The following is a 22,456-nucleotide window of genomic DNA, read 5'->3' as shown; positions in this document are numbered from 1 at the left end:
CTGCATTGTGCCCGCATCCTCCACTATCACATAGCCCAGCAGTTGATGAGCCTCTTACCAGATGACCCTCAGATACAGGTCCACCAGATCCACCATCACATAGCCCAGCAGTTGATGAGCCTCTTACCAGATGACCCTCAGATACAGGTCCACCAGATCCACCATCACATAGCCCAGCAGTGGATGAGACTCTTACCAGATGACCCTCAGATACAGGTTCTGTACTCTGCAGTGTGCCCGCATCCTCCACCATTACATAGCCCAGTAGCAGATGAACCTTTTACCTGATACAGGTTCTGTCCTTCGCAGCATGCCTGCATCCTCTTACCAGGGGAGTGGACACTCCATATGTTCCAGTTATCCTCTCCTCATTTGTATGAAGGCAATGTATAAAGCTGTCAGGGGGTATCTGTGCCCTCTATATAATAGTGCGCCATTCAGTGCAGCGCTATCCTGCTCCGCCTGTTTACTTGGCTGGATAAAGACCTCGGCTTAGACATGGCAGAAAGATTTTTTTTATTTAATAAAACATTGAGCAGATTCTGATCACTCACAAATATGATCAAGTGCAGTGTGAACGCAGCAGAGCTGGGAGCGCGGGCCGTGACGGTGCAGACGTTAACCCCTACACTCCCCTGCAGTCACCCGCATCTCGCCATGTAGTGCAGTTACCGTTTGCTGTGAACTGTCAGATGTGAAGGGGAGGGGATTACCACAATTTACCAGCATATTTACAGGACCGATTCTCAGCGCAGAACACCAATACGCTAGTCACATGGGCTCCTCCCAGCCAACCAGCAGAGCCGTGTTTGTGACTCCACATGGAGATTTCACAGTCATCAATCAGAACTTGGGGATCCCATAGTTGGTGCAGCACTGATAGACACTGTACAGGCGGAGTAGACCCCGGAGCACTGTCCTTGCCCTGCCCCCCACAAACTTCCACAGTCCACAGCAAATTAAGTAACATTGACGAGGCGGCTTTAACACATTCCTTGCTGGACAATGCAACGGCTTCCAGCACTGAGTGGGTTAATGGCCCAGGTGTCAGGATAAATAGAACAATCATTGCACATAGAAGACAAATGCTGCCACGAGCTCAGACGAGACGCACAGACAGAAAACGTAGAGAAACAAAGGTTAAAAAAAAAAAATGAACAAAAAAACCCCAAAAATAAATCTCGATAAAATCATCTGAAAATCCAACATCGCTGTAAACAAGGGAAACTTGGCAAATTACCAGAACTCAACTCCGCAAAGCTGTAAAAAAATAAAATCTAGGGCGGGAGAGGTGTTATGGCATTAGCAGCGGCCATCTTACCTCTAGAGTTAATGCAGTCGCGTGTGTATACATGTGTGGCACTGCTAAAACCTTATCATCAAGTGTCCGAGCACTCTGACAGGCAGAACAGTCAGAGGGACAGGAGACTGATTGTACGTCACGATATAAAGCATCTTCTGCTCCTTCTATACAGATCACACAAAAATAGCGTCATACAATAAATAAAACTTCTAATCACGGGGAGATGGCGCAATTTTACCTTTCACGGGGTTAATAGCGCAAATATTATAAATATAGATAGGTGTCTAGGGACAGCTCCGCTGACGGGCAGCACTGGAGGTGAAGTTGCGGAATGTAGTGTAATACCCCTCACTGCCAGCAGGGGATGACGCTGCACAGGAGAAAGATTTGGTCATGGTGTACAGCTCAGCCCCCTGCTGGTGGAGCGGCTGTACTGCTGGGTTATGGCTCCTTCATTCCGGTAATAAACCCTTCAATGGATGACGCCGCTGCGGCGCGTGTTATAGGCGGAGCTTCCTTCTCAATGAAGCAAATGTGTAAAAAGTGCTCATCATGTGTGTAGTGCCTGTGACATTGGTCCTCGTACTCCAACAGCCACATTGCGTCACAGCGCCACCCTCCCCAATCACATCCTTCCAATCAGCTTTGGTTTGACAGCGTCCACCTCGTACAGGAGAGAAGTGCTGGAGTTTGGGGGGGAAGGAGAGGGCAGTGCGGCGACACAGTGTAGACGCTGGGGACTATATAGGGAGGCAACTGCAGGTGCAATGTGCTGCAGCAGCAGGAGCCTCGCCATCTTATACTCCCCAGCACATGCCGTCCAATGCTCACTGTAGGGGAAGACAATGAAGGTCTCCCTGCAGTCTGGTCATGTGACCTGTTAGTAGAGCGGAGGAGCAGCAGTAGGGAAGGGGGGATGGGACATACAGTCAGATTGACGCTGTGCTCGTCTCTCATCAGATCCATTGCTGACTGCAGTCTCCACTTCCAGGGGGAGGTGCTCTCAGTCCCAGCACCACGGCAGCCCCTCAATGGCACAGTGGTGGTGCGTGACGGATACAGCACGGCTCACAACCCAATGGAAAAGTCAGTAATACTGTAAACAGCAGGCCCACGGTCAGTGAGTCTCCGTCTCCTCCGCCTCTCTGCTGGATCGGGGGTCCATAGCCGAGTGCATGATGGTCACGTACACGTCATCCATGTTTGGCATGACAAAGATTTTCTGCGGGGGAGAGAAGAAAACATGTCAGGTATACGGCACCATAAAGTGGGACACAGTCCTTCCCCACCGCTCATCCCATCAGCCATTTACAGGGAGTCACATGCCCAGATCCATTACCTGACCGACATCTTGTCCATCTCACCTGAAATTCCTGCTCCAGCTTCTTCTCAATCCACTCTGTGACATGTGCAAGCGTCACCTCCCTCTCCCCAAGTTTTGGCCGCGCCTTTAGCTCCAGATGTGGGGGTGTTCGAAATCCGTACCTTGTGTGCAGAAAGAAAATCTGTGACGTGATCCCAAGGACAAAACATGTACAAATCTGAGCCGCCTGCAAGGAAGACTGTGTACTATGGTCCTATCCCCCTAGGAAAGCGGCTCCACCATTTTTGGAGAGAAAAATCCCAGCATGCACTGAGAACAGCTGGAGAGTTTGGAAATACCATAGACTATGATAGAGGATCAGGGGAGAGGAGACTGCAAAGGACAGAGAGGAGAACACAGCAGGGGAGAGGAGAGACTGCAAAGGACAGAGAGCAGGGGAGAGGAGACTGCAAAGGACAGAGAGCAGAACACAGCAGGGGAGAGGAGAGACTGTAAAGGATAGAGAGCAGAACACAGCAGGGGAGAGGAGAGACTGCAAAGGATAGAGAGCAGAACACAGCAGGGGAGAGGAGAGACTGCAAAGGACATACAGCAGGACACAGCAGGGGAGAGGAGACTGCAAAGGACATACAGCAGGGGAGAGGAGACTGCAAAGGACAGAGAGCAGAACACAGCAGGGGAGAGGAGAGACTGCAAAGGACATACAGCAGGACACAGCAGGGGAGAGGAGAGACTGCAACGGATAGAGAGCAGAACACAGCAGATGAGAGGAGAGACTGCAAAGGACAGAGAGCAGAACACAGCAGGGGGGAGACTGCAAAGGACAGAGAGCAGAACAAAGCAGGGGAGAGGAGAGACTGCAAAGGACATACAGCAGGACACAGCAGGGGAGAGGAGAGACTGCAACGGACAGAGAGCAGAACACAGCAGATGAGAGGAGAGACTGCAAAGGACAGAGAGCAGAACACAGCAGAGGAGAGACTGCAAAGGACAGAGAGCAGAACACAGCAGAGGAGAGACTGCAAAGGACAGAGAGCAGAACACTGCAGGGGAGAGGAGAGACTGCAAAGGACAGAGAGCAGAACACTGCAGGGGAGAGGAGAGACTGCAAAGGACAGAGAGCAGAACACAGCAGAGGAGAGACTGCAAAGGACAGAGAGCAGAACACAGCAGGGGAGAGACTGCAGAGATCACAGAGCACAACACAGGAGGGGAGAAAATGCAGAGGAAAGACAGCAGGGTAGAGGATGCACAGCAGAGGAGGGGAGAGAATGCTCTGCATCCTTTCCCCTGCTGTATTGTGATGTGTGTCCTCTGCAGTGCCATAACTCACCATATTCGGTCAGTTGGGGGAGGGGGGATGTTGATGGCCAGCGTTCCTTTGCACTCCTGCACCTCCACGGTCAGAAGCAGGGGGGTGTTTGACACCTCTTCAATCTTCTTCTTTATAAACTCTGTCTCTGTCGCTTTTTGAAAATATTTGGACTTGGTGATTTTATCTACAAATCTCATGATCTTGCTTGTGCGATGAGGACCGGTGTACCTGCAAGAGAGAGCGTAAAACTAGAGGATAGGACCGCAGAGAGGGCCCGGTGCCTGGACAGAGGCCTTGCACACAGACGGTCCATGTGACCCCACCTCTGAGAAGAAGATATATCCCTAAACAGAAGACACACCTATCACACATGTGACCTAAACAGAAGACACACCTATCACATGTGACCTAAGCACATCTGTCAGTCATATATGTGACCCTGCCTGTGAGCTATACACAGGTGGTTTTTGGTCATGTGATCAGGTTGGGTAGGATCTTACCCCTCTGCTCCAGGCATCTGCTGCCGATCACCAGATATCTCTGTTGCATCTTCTTCATCAGATGACCCTGCGCTGGACGACTCCTCATCGCTGTCCGCCAAGTAATAAGCTCTGGGTCTGGTGCTGATAGAGACAGGAGAGATATGAGCACCACTCAGCCTCCATGTATACAGCATAACCTGCAAGGCATTGTGGGTAGTCATAGGATCCAGACATCAGTGCGAGAAGCGCCATTCCTGACCTAAGGTAAGTATCTACATCACAGGTTGGGCAGAAGTTATACAAATAAAAAGGGGGTAGCGGAGAATCAACATGGGGTAGGGAGGGGGAAAAGCTGTTTACAAATGGAAGGGATGAGGACTAACACACACAGGGGAGGGGGGCTGTATACACACAGAGCTGAGGAGGGGTGGGGGACTAACACACACAGGGGAGGGGGGCTGTATACACACAGAGCTGAGGAGGGGTGGGGGACTAACACATGGGGAGGCTGCAGATCTGTATAATATTCAGGGGGTAAGATTAATGGCTCCTGGAGTAAATAACTTTTTAGGCCCATTACCATTATTTACAGTCCCTAAGCTGCACCCACAGTCAGTGTCATGTGACAGGTGGAGCTCCGCTCATTACATTACACTCACCCATCAGAAATCCAGGGGCGGAGGCAGAGAGAAAGATGAAGAGACACATTAATACTGAGGTGTACCCCCTCCTCCTACATCATCTCCTCCACCCAGCGTCCACCACTGCCCAATATCATCTACTCCATCCAGCACTACCCGATATCATTTACTCCACCTAGCATCTGCTACTACCCCTACATAGTCTATTACTGTACAGCATCCTCCACCCAATATCAATCACTACACTATATATACTCCTCCCACCATCCACCACTACTCCATGGCATCTACTCTACCCATTATCCACCACTAACCCAACGTCTACCACTACTCCATTATTACCTACAGCAGCCAGTATCATCCACTACTCCAAACCTTCTACTCCACCCTCCATTCATCCATCCATCGCAACCCTGTCTAGTCCACCCATCATCCACCACTACCCCATTGTCAACTCTATTCAGCATCCACCATTACTCTATATCATCTACTTCACCCACAATCCTATATTAATCCTTGATCCTCTGTGGATGGCTCACCCCTCTTTTCCAGTCTCCCCCACTTTGAAGGCTTCTCCGAGTGGCTCCTTCCCCAGCCGGGCCAGATTCATTTTTGTTTCTAATGTCATAAGGAAAGATCCAGTGTACGAAATCTCTAGATCCGTCCAGAGACCTGAAACCAACAACAGTGAGAGAAACCAGTCACACCACCGTAAGGTCTGCTCCACAGTCATTCAATACAGTGCAGGTCAAGAGACTGTAGTGTTGTGCTCCATCATCAGGGATTATAGCGCAGGTGCAGGGACTGCAGTGTTGCGCTCCACCATCATCAGGGATTATAGCGCAGGTGGAGACACTGTAGTGTTGCGCTCCATCATCAGGGATTACAGCGCAGGTGCAGAGACTGCAGTGTTGCGCTCCATCATCATCAGGGATTATAGCGCAGGTGGAGACACTGTAGTGTTGTTCTCCATCATCAGGGATTATAGCGCAGGTGGAGACACTGTAGTATTGCGCTCCACCATCAGGGATTATAGTGCAGGTGGAGACACTGTAGTGCTGCGCGCCACCATCAGGGATTATAGCACAGGTGCAGGGACTGCAGTGTTGCGCTCCATCATCATCAGGGATTACAGCGCAGGTGGAGACACTGTAGTGCTGCGCTCCACCATCAGGGATTATAGCGCAGGTGCAGGGACTGCAGTGTTGCGCTCCATCATCATCAGGGATTATAGCGCAGGTGGAGACACTGTAGTGTTGCGCTCCACCATCAGGGATTATAGTGCAGGTGGAGACACTGTAGTGTTGTGCTCCACCATCAGGGATTATAGCGCAGGTACAGAGACTGCAGTGTTGCGCTCCATCATCATCAGGAATTATAGCACAGGTGTAGAGAATGTAGTGCTGCGCACCACCCTCTGGGATTATAGCGCAGGTGGAGACACTGTAGTGTTGTGCTCCACCATCAGGGATTATAGCGCAGGTACAGAGACTGCAGTGTTGCGCTCCATCATCAGGGATTATAGCGCAGGTGGAGACACTGTAGTGTTGCGCTCCACCATCATCAGGGATTATAGCGCAGGTGGAGACACTGTAGTGTTGCGCTCCACCATCAGGGATTATAGCGCAGGTGCAGAGACTGCAGTGTTGCGCTCCACCATCATCAGGGATTACAGCGCAGGTGGAGACACTGCAGTGTTGCGCTCCACCATCAGGGATTATAGCGCAGGTGCAGAGACTGCAGTGTTGCGCTCCTCCATCATCAGGGATTACAGCGCAGGTTGAGACACTGTAGTGCTGCGCGCCACCATCAGGGATTATAGCACAGGTACAGAGACTGCAGTGTTGCGCTCCATCATCATCAGGGATTATAGCGCAGGTGGAGACACTGTAGTGTTGTTCTCCACCATCAGGGATTATAGCGCAGGTGCAGAGACTGCAGTGTTGCGCTCCACCATCATCAGGGATTATAGTGCAGGTGGAGACACTGTCGTCTTGTTCTCCACCCCGTGAGGAGACTATTATTACCTCTGTGGTCTATGGTTGGTTGATAGGCTTGCAAGATTTTCGGCACAGACACCCCCATATCCAGCTCAGTCAGCGTCAGTTCATTCATGAAGTATGGCAGCTGTGGGGACATGATCGGCACAATGTCATCATATTAACGCCCTGTGACTGGGAAAGGGGTCGGGTCCAGGGAGATCATGTACCCCCAAATACACTGAATATAGGGCGTTAGGAGTGTCCAGAGAACAAGAGGGACACCTCACGGACATTAGGGCAGGTTTCCCAATGTTCAGAGGGGGGTGGTAGGGGGAGGAAACATTAGCTCTGAGGTGTGTGAAGCTGCAGCATACAGCAACCACGTGACCATTACGGATATGCTGAGGATTTATTACCCAGACATGTGCCGGCGGCGGCAGCTGATCTCATGTCACAGCAGGATGAGGAAAGTGGCTTAGTGCTGCTGAGCGGGGAAGGGGAGGGCGGCATCTGCCAGGATAGGGTTAAATCCCATCGACTGCTCTGATGAGTAATGTCTGAATACAGGCCAGTAATCATTAACCCCTTCCATCTCAGCATTCACAGTGATAAGAGTAGTGGTGACTTGTTGTATATACCCCTCCCCTGGACTGTGAGGAAACACCAACCTTTATCTTACTCAGCTTCATCTGGATTTTCTTTGACACCAGGTCAGACCAATACTTCTCTCTCAGGAAATCCCAGAACATTCTCCCGAGCAGAGCATTGACCCAAGCCTGCTGCTCCAGGACCGCCCGCTCCACCAGCACCTGTCCAGAGACACACACATTAACCAAGCACCCAAGTAACATGGAGGATCATGGACCCCCGCCTTAACATAAACCACACCCCTGAAAAACATGGGGATCATTGACCATCCGAAATCCAAAGTAATAAAGATTTACGGACCCCACCACCTGCACCATGAGCAGTTGTCCTGAGACACATAATAACCACGTCCCCAAGTAACATGGAGGTTCCTGGACTCTACTGACTTATCGTGAGTAACAAGGAGGCTTAGGGATCCCTTCACCTCATCACATGTCACACCCCTGAGTAACATGGAGCCTCATTAACCCTTCACCTCATCACATGTCACACCCCTGAGTAACATGGAGCCTCATTAACCCCTCACCTCATCACACGTCACACCCCTGAGTAACATGGAGCCTCATTAGCCCCTCACCTTATCACAAACCAAACCCATGAGTAACGTGAATGTTTACTAACCCCCTCCTTGATACATTCACAATGCGCCATTCATGCCCCATATACTACACAGTGAGGCCCTGGTGCCCGCAGCAGGTGACCATCTCCAGCCCTCTTACCTTCTTTGTGGCTGTGGGACTGCTGTTGGCACTGGTGATGGGGCTCTCGTCTGGGCTCTTCTCCTCCTGTGGGATACATCGAGCCATATACACACTGTAGTCCAGTAGAAACTTCTGCCTGACATTTGTGGGCAGCTCCTTGGCCCGGGCCTGGGACATCACTTCATCCATGCTGCCCTTACTGCTGCTACGGCTGTGAGTCAGGAGCCCGGACTGGCTGCCCTGTCTGCTGTGGGTGAGCAGGTGCCCTGGGGAGACAAACCGGTATATACAACTGTCCGCCTGTAGTCACAGAGTCTCCTTGGGTGTAAAGTCAAGGCTCTAAGTCCAGGTCAGGTCTTATCCCCTTATATAGGAGACATCTGATCAAGCAGCACGGTTGTATGGAACCGCCATTGTGTGGGCTGCAATGCGTCAGTCATACCTGACTTTAAGGCGGCCGTTCCTCCTGCTTTCTTCAGGTCAGCCTTCATCTTGGAAGCCAGCAGAAACCTATGGAACCATTCCTCCTTTTCTCTGCCAGTTCTACCAAACAGGTAAAGCACTTGGTCTTTGCCACTAGGTGCCCCATTCTTTTTGCCATCCTCCGCCGAGGTGTCCCCTTTCTCTTCTGTGCTCTCTTTATCCCCTTGGGCCTTAGACATGAAGTCTTCCTGACGGGTGAGCTCCAGACAGATGGGATACTTCTTATTCCAGAGACGCTTCCGGGCCAGACTCTGCGGAACAAGATGGACCTGCGGGCAGCAAGAGATGGCTGTTATCAGCAGGTAATGGCAGATATCATATCATCTCATTACCATATATTATGGAGGACATCAGTCATTAGCAAACAGTATGGTGGAAGCCCCTCGTTACCAAACAACATGGCAGCTCTCCTAATTATCATAAAACATGATATACAATACAGTACAACATGGCTACCGCGCAGGCTCCACTCACCTTGCTATCCACCAGGTCATAGATCTTCTGGCTGATGTAGGTGACGTCTGGTTTGGCCTCATTGTAGGCAGCTCTACGAGACACGTTCTTGTTGGGTTTGGACAGGCGCAGCGTGGAACCTTCCAGGCGGACGAACACAGACTGGGTGAGGGTAGCATGATACGTCTCCGGGTCATAGCTTTGGATTTCATTCATCCATCCCTAGGAGACATAGACAGTAAACGGGTAGGGCCTTATAATCCTCATTGGGTCACTGGCACTGGAAATCCCTCAAAAGGAGGAAGATGGAGGCAGTGACCCTGCTTAAGAGGCAACCCTGCGGTGATCTATAATGATGTGTATACATCACATGACATACACAGGATAGTTAGATGCCATATTGCCCAAATATTCATAAAAGACGGCCGGGATGTGACAGCAGACCCACCCTAGGAGCCCAGAGCCCTATTTTAGTATTTGGTTGTTTGGAGGTTGTGTTATAACTATTAAAGGGGTTGGCCCAGAGAATAGGGGATAAGTGTGACATAGCAGGGAGTCTAACGGGTGGGTTCTCCAGGGACACGGGGAATGGGGGGGACAAAGTTCCTCAAGTCTCCTCCATGTGAATGAGGCCCCAGTGCTCTTACGTGATAAATACTCAATTCACTGCTATGGGACCGCTGGGGCTGTAAATCTCAAGTAGCTCAAAGCAGTAAATGGAGGGCCGGTAAATTGGAATAAGTGTGTTTAATGCGACAACCCCATTAATTAACAGTCATGTCCTATGGAAACTAGGACACCAGGGGGAGTAGTATTAAATTGGGGCAGTTATGATACAGAGGGTGCAGAGGTTATTGCGCCACAACACACACATGCGATTGTGACAGATTGTGGCCTACAGGTGTCAAGCACATGGCTTTGAGTGGTAGGGGTCAGGAAAGGATGGGAGGGTCTACAGCTCTCATTTACAGGCTGTCCCATGAGCCGCCCATGATGACCTACCTTCCATATGTCAGGCTCAGTTATGATCAGCGGCTCAGCCGGCGTCTCATGTTGGCGCAGACGGCGATGTAGAGACCGAGGAGATGCAAAAAGCCAAATGATGGCAATAGCAGCCATGAAACCAAAGGCCACACCCAAACAAAGTCCTTCAATGTAACTCGGGAGGGGGAGTACAAAATAAGCATAGACGCAGAGAATGAGGAAGTACAGAGTCAGGGCAGGAACTTCACCAGGCTGTTCATACTCATCACCTTCATCTTCAGCAGCAGCAGAGGCCCCAGCTCCCTCCTCAGGAGCCTCCACAGCACCATCCTCCTCATCCTCAAAGTCAAAGTCTTCAGAGTAGAGCTCAGTGAACTCCTCGTCCTCCTTACTGGCCAGTGCAGACAGGGAGCATTTCTCCAGAGCCAGGGTAGCAGACTTACTCACTGATGGAGATGCTCCAGGCTCCTTCTTGTGCTCTAGCGTCTTCTCGTCCTTTGGAGGATTGGACTCGGGCGTGTAGTCATCATTCTCAGCATCTCCTTCCTCCTCCTTGATGCTGTAATTGTTGTTTGTCTCAAGGTGCCCATTGAGACTGGACAGGCTGGAGAGCTCTGAAGCACTAGAAGATAAGGCTTTGGACCTGTAGCTTGAAGACTCATCGCCCATGATTTTACTGAGCAGCTGAAAGGGCTCATAAATGACCTCTGAAAAGCGTCTCTTAGTGTCTTCAATCTTAGCCTCCACTTCGGTGACCTTGAAGAAGGATCGGCCATCAGATGGGGATGTGATTGGAGAAGATGGGGCTGTCTTGGAGTCTCCACCAGTCACTCGGGGCTGAGTAAACTGTTTGAACAGGTGCAGGTTGAGTTTTGAGTCGGGCGGCCGGTACGAGCTGCCCTCCCCCTCCTGCTTTGAGGTGTCAGTGGACAGAGATTTCACCAGGGATTTCATTAAGTGCCTGTGCCTTATGGGTGCGGCAGACTCTTTAGGTTCCACTTCTGTAGAAAGAGACTTGACTAAGCTCAAGAAAGGCTTTGGACTGGAGACAACAGGGGAAACCATAGACAATGCAAGCACTTTGGATGGTGAAGAGACCAGAGATGGCTTCTGCTCTGTCGGAGGGGAGATGTTGGCTGAGTCTAGACTAGTGTGAGATGTTAACAGGGGTAACGGCACGGCACTGAAGGGCTTGGACTGAAGAAGAGCATCTGTGGTCTTGACAGTGGGTGCGGTTGTCTTGGAGGCAGGCAGCGGTGTTGGCATTGGAAACTCTACCATGGCATCAGCAGGGGAGGTAGCAGGGCTAGAGATCATGTGTGTACTGCCATCAAAGCAGAGGTCCTCACTGGCCTCCACTGCAGTTACAATGTTCTGGTCATCCATATCCTCACTGAGAGTCTCCTCCTCCTCTTCCTCTTCCTTCCCCATGGCTGAGAAGCGGATGGTGATGGTCTCTCGGGACACAGAACGCTGGACCTCCACTTTGGGTGCGGTTGACTTGGCAGAGGTTTGGCGTGGTTTCTCTCCATGGCTGCCGTCCAAACTGGTCATTGCACTCTCACCAGAGTATCAGGACCTACAAAAGAACACAAAACAGAAAAAGTCAGAGAGGAGACTCCCCACTGAGGAGAAGCCCCACACACCACTGCGAGGAGAGGACATGGCCCTGCACTGACCACTGCGAGGAGAGGACATGGCCCTGCACTGACCACTGCGAGGAGAGGACATGGCCCTGCACTGACCACTGCGAGGAGAGGACATGGCCCTGCACTAACCACTGCGAGGAGAGGACATGGCCCTGCACTGACCACTACGAGAGGACATGGCCCTGCACTGACCACTGCGAGGAGAGGACATGGCCCTGCACTGACCACTGCGAGGAGAGGACATGGCCCTGCACTGACCACTACGAGAGGACATGGCCCTGCACTGACCACTGCGAGGAGAGGACATGGCCCTGCACTGACCACTGCAAGGAGATGACATGGCCCTGCACTAACCACTGCGAGGAGAGGACATGGCCCTGCACTGACCACTACGAGAGGACATGGCCCTGCACTGACCACTACGAGAGGACATGGCCCTGCACTGACCACTGCGAGGAGAGGACATGGCCCTGCACTGACCACTGCGAGGAGAGGACATGGCCCTGCACTAACCACTGCGAGGAGAGGACATGGCCCTGCACTGACCACTACGAGAGGACATGGCCCTGCACTGACCACTGCGAGGAGAGGACATGGCCCTGCACTGACCACTGCGAGGAGAGGACATGGCCCTGCACTGACCACTACGAGAGGACATGGCCCTGCACTGACCACTGCGAGGAGAGGACATGGCCCTGCACTGACCACTGCAAGGAGATGACATGGCCCTGCACTAACCACTGCGAGGAGAGGACATGGCCCTGCACTGACCACTACGAGAGGACATGGCCCTGCACTGACCACTACGAGAGGACATGGCCCTGCACTGACCACTGCGAGGAGAGGACATGGCCCTGCACTGACCACTGCAAGGAGAGGACATGGCCCTGCACTGACCACTGCGAGGAGAGGACATGGCCCTGCACTGACCACTGCGAGAGGACATGGCCCTGCACTAACCACTGCGAGAGGACATGGCCCTGCACTAACCACTATGAACAGAGGACATGGCCCTGCACTGACCACTGCGAGAGGACATGGCCCTGCACTGACCACTACGAACAGAGGACATGGCCCTGCACTGACCACTGCGAGAGGACATGGCCCTGCACTAACCACTACGAACAGAGGACATGGCCCTGCACTGACCACTGCGAGAGGACATGGCCCTGCACTAACCACTGCGAACAGAGGACATGGCCCTGCACTGACCACTGAAAGGAGAGGACATGGCCCTGCACTGACCACTGAAAGGAGAGGACATGGCCCTGCACTGACCACTGAAAGGAGAGGACATGGCCCTGCACTGACCACTGCTAGGAGAGGACATGGCCCTGCACTGACAACTACGAACAGAGGACATGGCCCTGCACTGACCACTGCGAGGAGAGGACATGGCCCTGCACTGACCACTGCGAGGAGAGGACATGGCCCTGCACTGACCACTGCGAGGAGAGGACATGGCCCTGCACTGACCACTGAAAGAAGAGGACATGGCCCTGCACTGACCACTGAAAGGAGAGGACATGGCCCTGCACTGACCACTGAAAGGAGAGGACATGGCCCTGCACTGACCACTGCAAGGAGAGGACATGGCCCTGCACTGACCACTGAAAGAAGAGGACATGGCCCTGCACTGACCACTGAAAGGAGAGGACATGGCCCTGCACTGACCACTGAAAGGAGAGGACATGGCCCTGCACTGACTACTGAAAGAAGAGGACATGGCCCTGCACTGACCACTGCTAGGAGAGGACATGGCCATGCACTGACAACTACGAACAGAGGACATGGCCCTGCACTGACCACTGCGAGGAGAGGACATGGCCCTGCACTGACCACTGCGAGGAGAGGACATGGCCCTGCACTGACCACTGCGAGGAGAGGACATGGCCCTGCACTGACCACTGCGAGGAGAGGACATGGCCCTGCACTGACCGCTGCGAGGAGAGGACATGGCCCTGCACTGACCACTGCAAGGAGAGGACATGGCCCTGCACTGACCACTGCGAGGAGAGAACATGGCCTTGCACTGACCACTGCGAGGAGAGGACATGGCCCTGCACTGACCACTGTGAGGAGAGGACATGGCCCTGCAATGACCACTGCGAGGAGAGGACATGGCCCTGCACTGACCACTACGAACAGAGTACATGGCCCTCCACTGACCACTGCAAGGAGAGGACATGGCCCTGCACTGACAACTGTGAACAGAGGACATGGCCCTGCACTGACAACTGCTAGGAGAGGACATGGCCCTGCACTGACCACTGCTAGGAGAGGACATGGCCCTGCACTGACAACTGTGAACAGAGGACATGGCCCTACACTGACCACTGCGAGGAGAGGACATGGCCCTGCACTAACCACTGCTAGGAGAGGACATGGCCCTGCACTGACCACTGCGAGGAGAGAACATGGCCTTGCACTGACCACTGCGAGGAGAGGACATGGCCCTGCACTGACCACTGTGAGGAGAGGACATGGCCCTGCAATGACCACTGCGAGGAGAGGACATGGCCCTGCACTGACCACTACGAACAGAGTACATGGCCCTGCACTGACCACTACGAACAGAGTACATGGCCCTGCACTGACCACTGCAAGGAGAGGACATGGCCATGCACTGACAACTGTGAACAGAGGACATGGCCCTGCACTGACAACTGCTAGGAGAGGACATGGCCCTGCACTGACCACTGCTAGGAGAGGACATGGCCCTGCACTGACAACTGTGAACAGAGGACATGGCCCTACACGGACCACTGCGAGGAGAGGACATGGCCCTGCACTAACCACTGCTAGGAGAGGACATGGCCATGCACTGACCACTGTGAGGAGAGGACATGGCCCTGCACTGACCACTGCGAGGAGAGGACATGGCCCTGCACTGACAACTGTGAGGAGAGGACATGGCCCTGCACTAACCACTGCTAGGAGAGGACATGGCCCTGCACTGACAACTGTGAGGAGAGGACATGGCCCTGCACTGACAACTATGAACAGAGGACATGGCCCTGCACTGACAACTGCAAGGAAAAGGCAGGATGCCTGCAGACACCCTCCTTTGCCTCTATTTTAAGAGAATAATTGGCCCCAAGTAACACCTCAGAGTATAATGTGCCATTAAGCTCGTGATAATGATGATGGTGATGAAATGTTGCATCAAACTGTGAAATCCTCAACTGACACTGAGCAAAGATCTATTGCAATGCAGGATATGACCGATCGTAGGCCAACACTTAAAATGTATCACTGTCCAGAATAGATCATACAACCCCGCCATCACTGGGGGGAGACACTAGTGGATATAATAGTGCACCAGGGGGAGACACTAGTGGATATAATAGTGCACCAGGGGGAGACACTAGTGGATATAATACAGTACATAGATGAGATTAGTGGATATAATAGTGCACCGGGGGAGACACTAGTGCACATGGGGAACAGCGCATTTTCTGCCATCAGTAGTTATAATATTGTATTAACTGAGTAACTGAGTCCTGTCATCCATTATTGATGCGCACTCTCTTGTGAGTAATGTGACACGGAGCGTGTAACACGTTTACAGGTAATTACCGGTGCCGTACTTCATGAAAATGTAATGTCTACCAGGTGAAAAGAAGTCTGAACAAACAGCATGTAACTAACACCGAGGCTGGAGAGAAGAGAGACTATCACACCTGCAGACACGAAGAAGTCACAATGACTGCTGCCTGCACGACTGACTACAAGTCCCATCATCTCCTGAAAGGAAAGAGCACATTGCCCCTCACCCCCTTATGTACAGTCTCGGCATTGCCACCAGTATGTTGCTGGTTAATAAACATGGGCCACGGTCATTTGCTGCCAGATGGGCGGGCACATGGAGAACAATGGAGTCTGTGTGTGTACAAAGCCTGGAACCATTTACACAACATTCTGCAGTGTAAAAATCTCACCACAACTATAGTAGACCAGTGTACGGCACAGTATATAACTGGTGTCCTCACCACGACTATAGGAGACCAGTGTACGGCACACTATATAACTGGTGTCCCCGCCACGACTATAGCAGACCAGTGTACGGCACACTATATAACTGGTGTCCTCACCACGACTATAGGAGACCAGTGTACGGCACACTATATAACTGGTGTCCTCACCACGACTATAACAGATCAGTGTACGGCACACTATATAACTGGTGTCCTCACCACGACTATAACAGATCAGTGTACGGCACACTATATAACTGGTGTCCTCACCACGACTATAGCAGACCAGTGTACGGCACACTATATAACTGGTGTCCTCACCACGACTATAACAGATCAGTGTACGGCACACTATATAACTGGTGTCCTCACCACGACTATAGCAGACCAGTGTACGGCACACTATATAACTGGTGTCCTCACCACGACTATAGGAGACCAGTGTACGGCACACTATATAACTGGTGTCCTCACCACGACTATAGGAGACCAGTGTACGGCACACTATATAACTGGTGTCCTCACCACGACTATAGGAGACCAGTGTACGGCACACTATATAACTGGTGTCCTCACCACGACTATAGGAGACCAGTGTACGGCACACTATATAACTGGTGTCCTCACCACGACTATAACAGATCAGTGTACGGCACACTATATAACTGGTGTCCTCACCACGACTATAACAGATCAGTGTACGGCACACTATATAACTGGTGTCCTCACCATGACTATAACAGATCAGTGTACGGCACACTATATAACTGGTGTCCTCACCACAACTATAGGAGACCAGTGTACGGCACACTATATAACTGGTGTCCTCACCACGACTATAGGAGACCAGTGTACGGCACACTATATAACTGGTGTCCTCACCACAACTATAGGAGACCAGTGTACGGCACACTATATAACTGGTGTCCTCACCACAACTATAGCAGACCAGTGTACGGTACACTATATAACTGGTGTCCTCACCACAACTATAGCAGACCAGTGTACGGCACACTATATAACTGGTGTCCTCACTACGACTATAGGAGACCAGTGTACGGCACACTATATAACTGGTGTCCTCACCACGACTATAGGAGACCAGTGTACGGCACACTATATAACTGGTGTCCTCACCACGACTATAGGAGACCAGTGTACGGCACACTATATAACTGGTGTCCTCACCACGACTATAACAGATCAGTGTACGGCACACTATATAACTGGTGTCCTCACCACAACTATAGTAGACCAGTGTACGGCACACTATATAACTGGTGTCCTCACCACAACTATAGTAGACCAGTGTACGGCACACTATATGACTGGTGTCCTCACCACGACTATAACAGATCAGTGTACGGCACACTATATAACTGGTGTCCTCACCACAACTATAGTAGACCAGTGTACGGCACACTATATAACTGGTGTCCTCGCCACGACTATAACAGATCAGTGTACGGCACACTATATAACTGGTGTCCTCACCACGACTATAGGAGACCAGTGTACGGCACACTATATAACTGGTGTCCTCACCACGACTATAGCAGACCAGTGTACGGCACACTATATAACTGGTGTCCTCACCACGACTATAGCAGACCAGTGTACGGCACACTATATAACTGGTGTCCTCACCACAACTATAGGAGACCAGTGTACGGCACACTATATAACTGGTGTCCTCACCACAACTATAGGAGACCAGTGTACGGCACACTATATAACTGGTGTCCTCGCCACGACTATAGCAGACCAGTGTACGGCACACTATATAACTGGTGTCCTCACCACGACTATAACAGACCAGTGTACGGCACACTATATAACTGGTGTCCTCACCACAACTATAACAGACCAGTGTACGGCACACTATATAACTGGTGTCCTCACCACGACTATAGGAGACCAGTGTACGGCACACTATATAACTGGTGTCCTCACCACGACTATAGGAGACCAGTGTACGGCACACTATATAACTGGTGTCCTCACCACAACTATAGCAGACCAGTGTACGGCACACTATATAACTGGTGTCCTCACCACGACTATAACAGATCAGTGTACGGCACACTGTATAACTGGTGTCCTCACCACGACTATAACAGATCAGTGTACGGCACACTATATAACTGGTGTCCTCACCACGACTATAGGAGACCAGTGTACGGCACACTATATAACTGGTGTCCTCACCACGACTATAGCAGACCAGTGTACGGCACACTATATAACTGGTGTCCTCACCACGACTATAGGAGACCAGTGTACGGCACACTATATAACTGGTGTCCTCACCACGACTATAGGAGACCAGTGTACGGCACACTATATAACTGGTGTCCTCACCACAACTATAGGAGACCAGTGTACGGCACACTATATAACTGGTGTCCTCACCACAACTATAGCAGACCAGTGTACGGCACACTATATAACTGGTGTCCTCACCACAACTATAGCAGACCAGTGTACGGCACACTATATAACTGGTGTCCTCACCACAACTATAGCAGACCAGTGTACGGCACACTATATAACTGGTGTCCTCACCACAACTATAGCAGACCAGTGTACGGCACACTATATAACTGGTGTCCTCACCACAACTATAGCAGACCAGTGTACGGCACACTATATAACTGGTGTCCTCACCACAACTATAGCAGACCAGTGTACGGCACACTATATAACTGGTGTCCTCACCACAACTATAGCAGACCAGTGTACGGCACACTATATAACTGGTGTCCTCACCACAACTATAGCAGACCAGTGTACGGCACACTATATAACTGGTGTCCTCACCACGACTATAGGAGACCAGTGTACGGCACACTATATAACTGGTGTCCTCACCACGACTATAGGAGACCAGTGTACGGCACACTATATAACTGGTGTCCTCACCACGACTATAGGAGACCAGTGTACGGCACACTATATAACTGGTGTCCTCACCACGACTATAACAGACCAGTGTACGGCACACTATATAACTGGTGTCCTCACCACAACTATAACAGACCAGTGTACGGCACACTATATAACTGGTGTCCTCACCACGACTATAGCAGACCAGTGTACGGCACACTATATAACTGGTGTCCTCACCACGACTATAACAGACCAGTGTACGGCACACTATATAACTGGTGTCCTCACCACAACTATAACAGACCAGTGTACGGCACACTATATAACTGGTGTCCTCACCACGACTATAGGAGACCAGTGTACGGCACACTATATAACTGGTGTCCTCACCATGACTATAGGAGACCAGTGTACGGCACACTATATAACTGGTGTCCTCACCACAACTATAGCAGACCAGTGTACGGCACACTATATAACTGGTGTCCTCACCACGACTATAACAGATCAGTGTACGGCACACTATATAACTGGTGTCCTCACCACGACTATAACAGATCAGTGTACGGCACACTATATAACTGGTGTCCTCACCACAACTATAGTAGACCAGTGTACGGCACACTATATAACTGGTGTCCTCACCACGACTATAGGAGACCAGTGTACGGCACACTATATAACTGGTGTCCTCACCACAACTATAGGAGACCAGTGTACGGCACACTATATAACTGGTGTCCTCGCCACGACTATAGGAGACCAGTGTACGGCACACTATATAACTAGTGTCCTCACCACGACTATAGTAGACCAGTGTACGGCACACTATATAACTGGTGTCCTCACCACAACTATAGTAGACCAGTGTACGGCACACTATATAACTGGTGTCCTCACCACGACTATAACAGATCAGTGTACGGCACACTATATAACTGGTGTCCTCACCACGACTATAGGAGACCAGTGTACGGCACACTATATAACTGGTGTCCTCACCACGACTATAACAGACCAGTGTACGGCACACTATATAACTGGTGTCCTCGCCACGACTATAACAGACCAGTGTACGGCACACTATATAACTGGTGTCCTCGCCACGACTATAACAGACCAGTGTACGGCACACTATATAACTGGTGTCCTCACCACGACTATAACAGACCAGTGTACGGCACACTATATAACTGGTGTCCTCACCACGACTATAGGAGACCAGTGTACGGCACACTATATAACTGGTGTCCTCATCACAACTATAGCAGACCAGTGTACGGCACACTATATAACTGGTGTCCTCGCCACGACTATAACAGACCAGTGTACGGCACACTATATAACTGGTGTCCTCACCACGACTATAACAGACCAGTGTACGGCACACTATATAACTGGTGTCCTCACCACGACTATAGGAGACCAGTGTACGGCACACTATATAACTGGTGTCCTCACCACAACTATAGCAGACCAGTGTACGGCACACTATATAACTGGTGTCCTCACCACGACTATAGGAGACCAGTGTACGGCACACTATAGAACTGGTGTCCTCACCACAACTATAGCAGACCAGTGTACGGCACACTATATAACTGGTGTCCTCACCACGACTATAACAGACCAGTGTACGGCACACTATATAACTGGTGTCCTCGCCACGACTATAACAGACCAGTGTACGGCACACTATATAACTGGTGTCCTCACCACGACTATAGGAGACCAGTGTACGGCACACTATATAACTGGTGTCCTCACCACAACTATAGCAGACCAGTGTACGGCACACTATATAACTGGTGTCCTCACCACGACTATAGGAGACCAGTGTACGGCACACTATATAACTGGTGTCCTCACCACGACTATAGGAGACCAGTGTACGGCACACTATATAACTGGTGTCCTCACCACGACTATAACAGATCAGTGTACGGCACACTATATAACTGGTGTCCTCACCACAACTATAGTAGACCAGTGTACGGCACACTATATAACTGGTGTCCTCACCACGACTATAACAGACCAGTGTACGGCACACTATATAACTGGTGTCCTCACCACGACTATAGGAGACCAGTGTACGGCACACTATATAACTGGTGTCCTCACCACGACTATAACAGATCAGTGTACGGCACACTATATAACTGGTGTCCTCACCACAACTATAGTAGACCAGTGTACGGCACACTATATAACTGGTGTCCTCACCACGACTATAACAGACCAGTGTACGGCACACTATATAACTGGTGTCCTCACCACGACTATAGGAGACCAGTGTACGGCACACTATATAACTGGTGTCCTCACCACAACTATAGCAGACCAGTGTACGGCACACTATATAACTGGTGTCCTCACCATGACTATAGGAGACCAGTGTACGGCACACTATAGAACTGGTGCCCTCACCACGACTATAGGAGACCAGTGTACGGCACACTATATAACTAGTGTCCTCACCACGACTATAGTAGACCAGTGTACGGCACACTATATAACTGGTGTCCTCACCACAACTATAGTAGACCAGTGTACGGCACACTATATAACTGGTGTCCTCACCACGACTATAACAGATCAGTGTACGGCACACTATATAACTGGTGTCCTCACCACGACTATAGGAGACCAGTGTACGGCACACTATATAACTGGTGTCCTCGCCACGACTATAACAGACCAGTGTACGGCACACTATATAACTGGTGTCCTCGCCACGACTATAGCAGACCAGTGTACGGCACACTATATAACTGGTGTCCTCGCCACGACTATAACAGACCAGTGTACGGCACACTATATAACTGGTGTCCTCACCACGACTATAACAGACCAGTGTACGGCACACTATATAACTGGTGTCCTCACCACGACTATAGGAGACCAGTGTACGGCACACTATATAACTGGTGTCCTCATCACAACTATAGCAGACCAGTGTACGGCACACTATATAACTGGTGTCCTCGCCACGACTATAACAGACCAGTGTACGGCACACTATATAACTGGTGTCCTCACCACGACTATAACAGACCAGTGTACGGCACACTATATAACTGGTGTCCTCACCACGACTATAGGAGACCAGTGTACGGCACACTATATAACTGGTGTCCTCACCACAACTATAGCAGACCAGTGTACGGCACACTATATAACTGGTGTCCTCACCACGACTATAGGAGACCAGTGTACGGCACACTATAGAACTGGTGTCCTCACCACAACTATAGCAGACCAGTGTACGGCACACTATATAACTGGTGTCCTCACCACGACTATAACAGACCAGTGTACGGCACACTATATAACTGGTGTCCTCGCCACGACTATAACAGACCAGTGTACGGCACACTATATAACTGGTGTCCTCACCACGACTATAGGAGACCAGTGTACGGCACACTATATAACTGGTGTCCTCACCACAACTATAGCAGACCAGTGTACGGCACACTATATAACTGGTGTCCTCACCACGACTATAGGAGACCAGTGTACGGCACACTATATAACTGGTGTCCTCACCACGACTATAACAGACCAGTGTACGGCACACTATATAACTGGTGTCCTCACCACGACTATAGGAGACCAGTGT

The 22,456-nt window shown here is 50.9% G+C and overlaps 1 protein-coding gene across 1 annotated transcript in view; it reads right to left on the bottom strand.

Annotated features, from left to right (window-relative positions):
* Nucleotides 1-432: 432 nt before the first annotated feature.
* Nucleotides 433-22,456, bottom strand: part of TEX2 (testis expressed 2) — a 33,510-nt gene continuing 11,486 nt past the window's right edge. The window contains exons 2-12 of the mRNA XM_075279570.1: nt 10,335-11,895; nt 9,354-9,554; nt 8,839-9,148; nt 8,415-8,662; nt 7,716-7,856; nt 7,093-7,192; nt 5,605-5,737; nt 4,443-4,565; nt 3,961-4,170; nt 2,668-2,788; nt 433-2,525 (exon numbers count right to left, since the gene is read on the bottom strand). Of these exons, the coding sequence (XP_075135671.1) occupies nt 2,421-2,525; nt 2,668-2,788; nt 3,961-4,170; nt 4,443-4,565; nt 5,605-5,737; nt 7,093-7,192; nt 7,716-7,856; nt 8,415-8,662; nt 8,839-9,148; nt 9,354-9,554; nt 10,335-11,870 (3,228 nt within the window). The 5' untranslated portion in view covers nt 11,871-11,895 and the 3' untranslated portion in view covers nt 433-2,420. The remainder of the gene's footprint in view (nt 2,526-2,667; nt 2,789-3,960; nt 4,171-4,442; nt 4,566-5,604; nt 5,738-7,092; nt 7,193-7,715; nt 7,857-8,414; nt 8,663-8,838; nt 9,149-9,353; nt 9,555-10,334; nt 11,896-22,456) is intronic.

The sequence above is a fragment of the Leptodactylus fuscus genome, chromosome 6, assembly GCF_031893055.1.
Source record: "Leptodactylus fuscus isolate aLepFus1 chromosome 6, aLepFus1.hap2, whole genome shotgun sequence".
Taxonomy (NCBI): domain Eukaryota; kingdom Metazoa; phylum Chordata; class Amphibia; order Anura; family Leptodactylidae; genus Leptodactylus; species Leptodactylus fuscus.
This window is presented reverse-complemented; position numbering and strand designations above follow the sequence as displayed.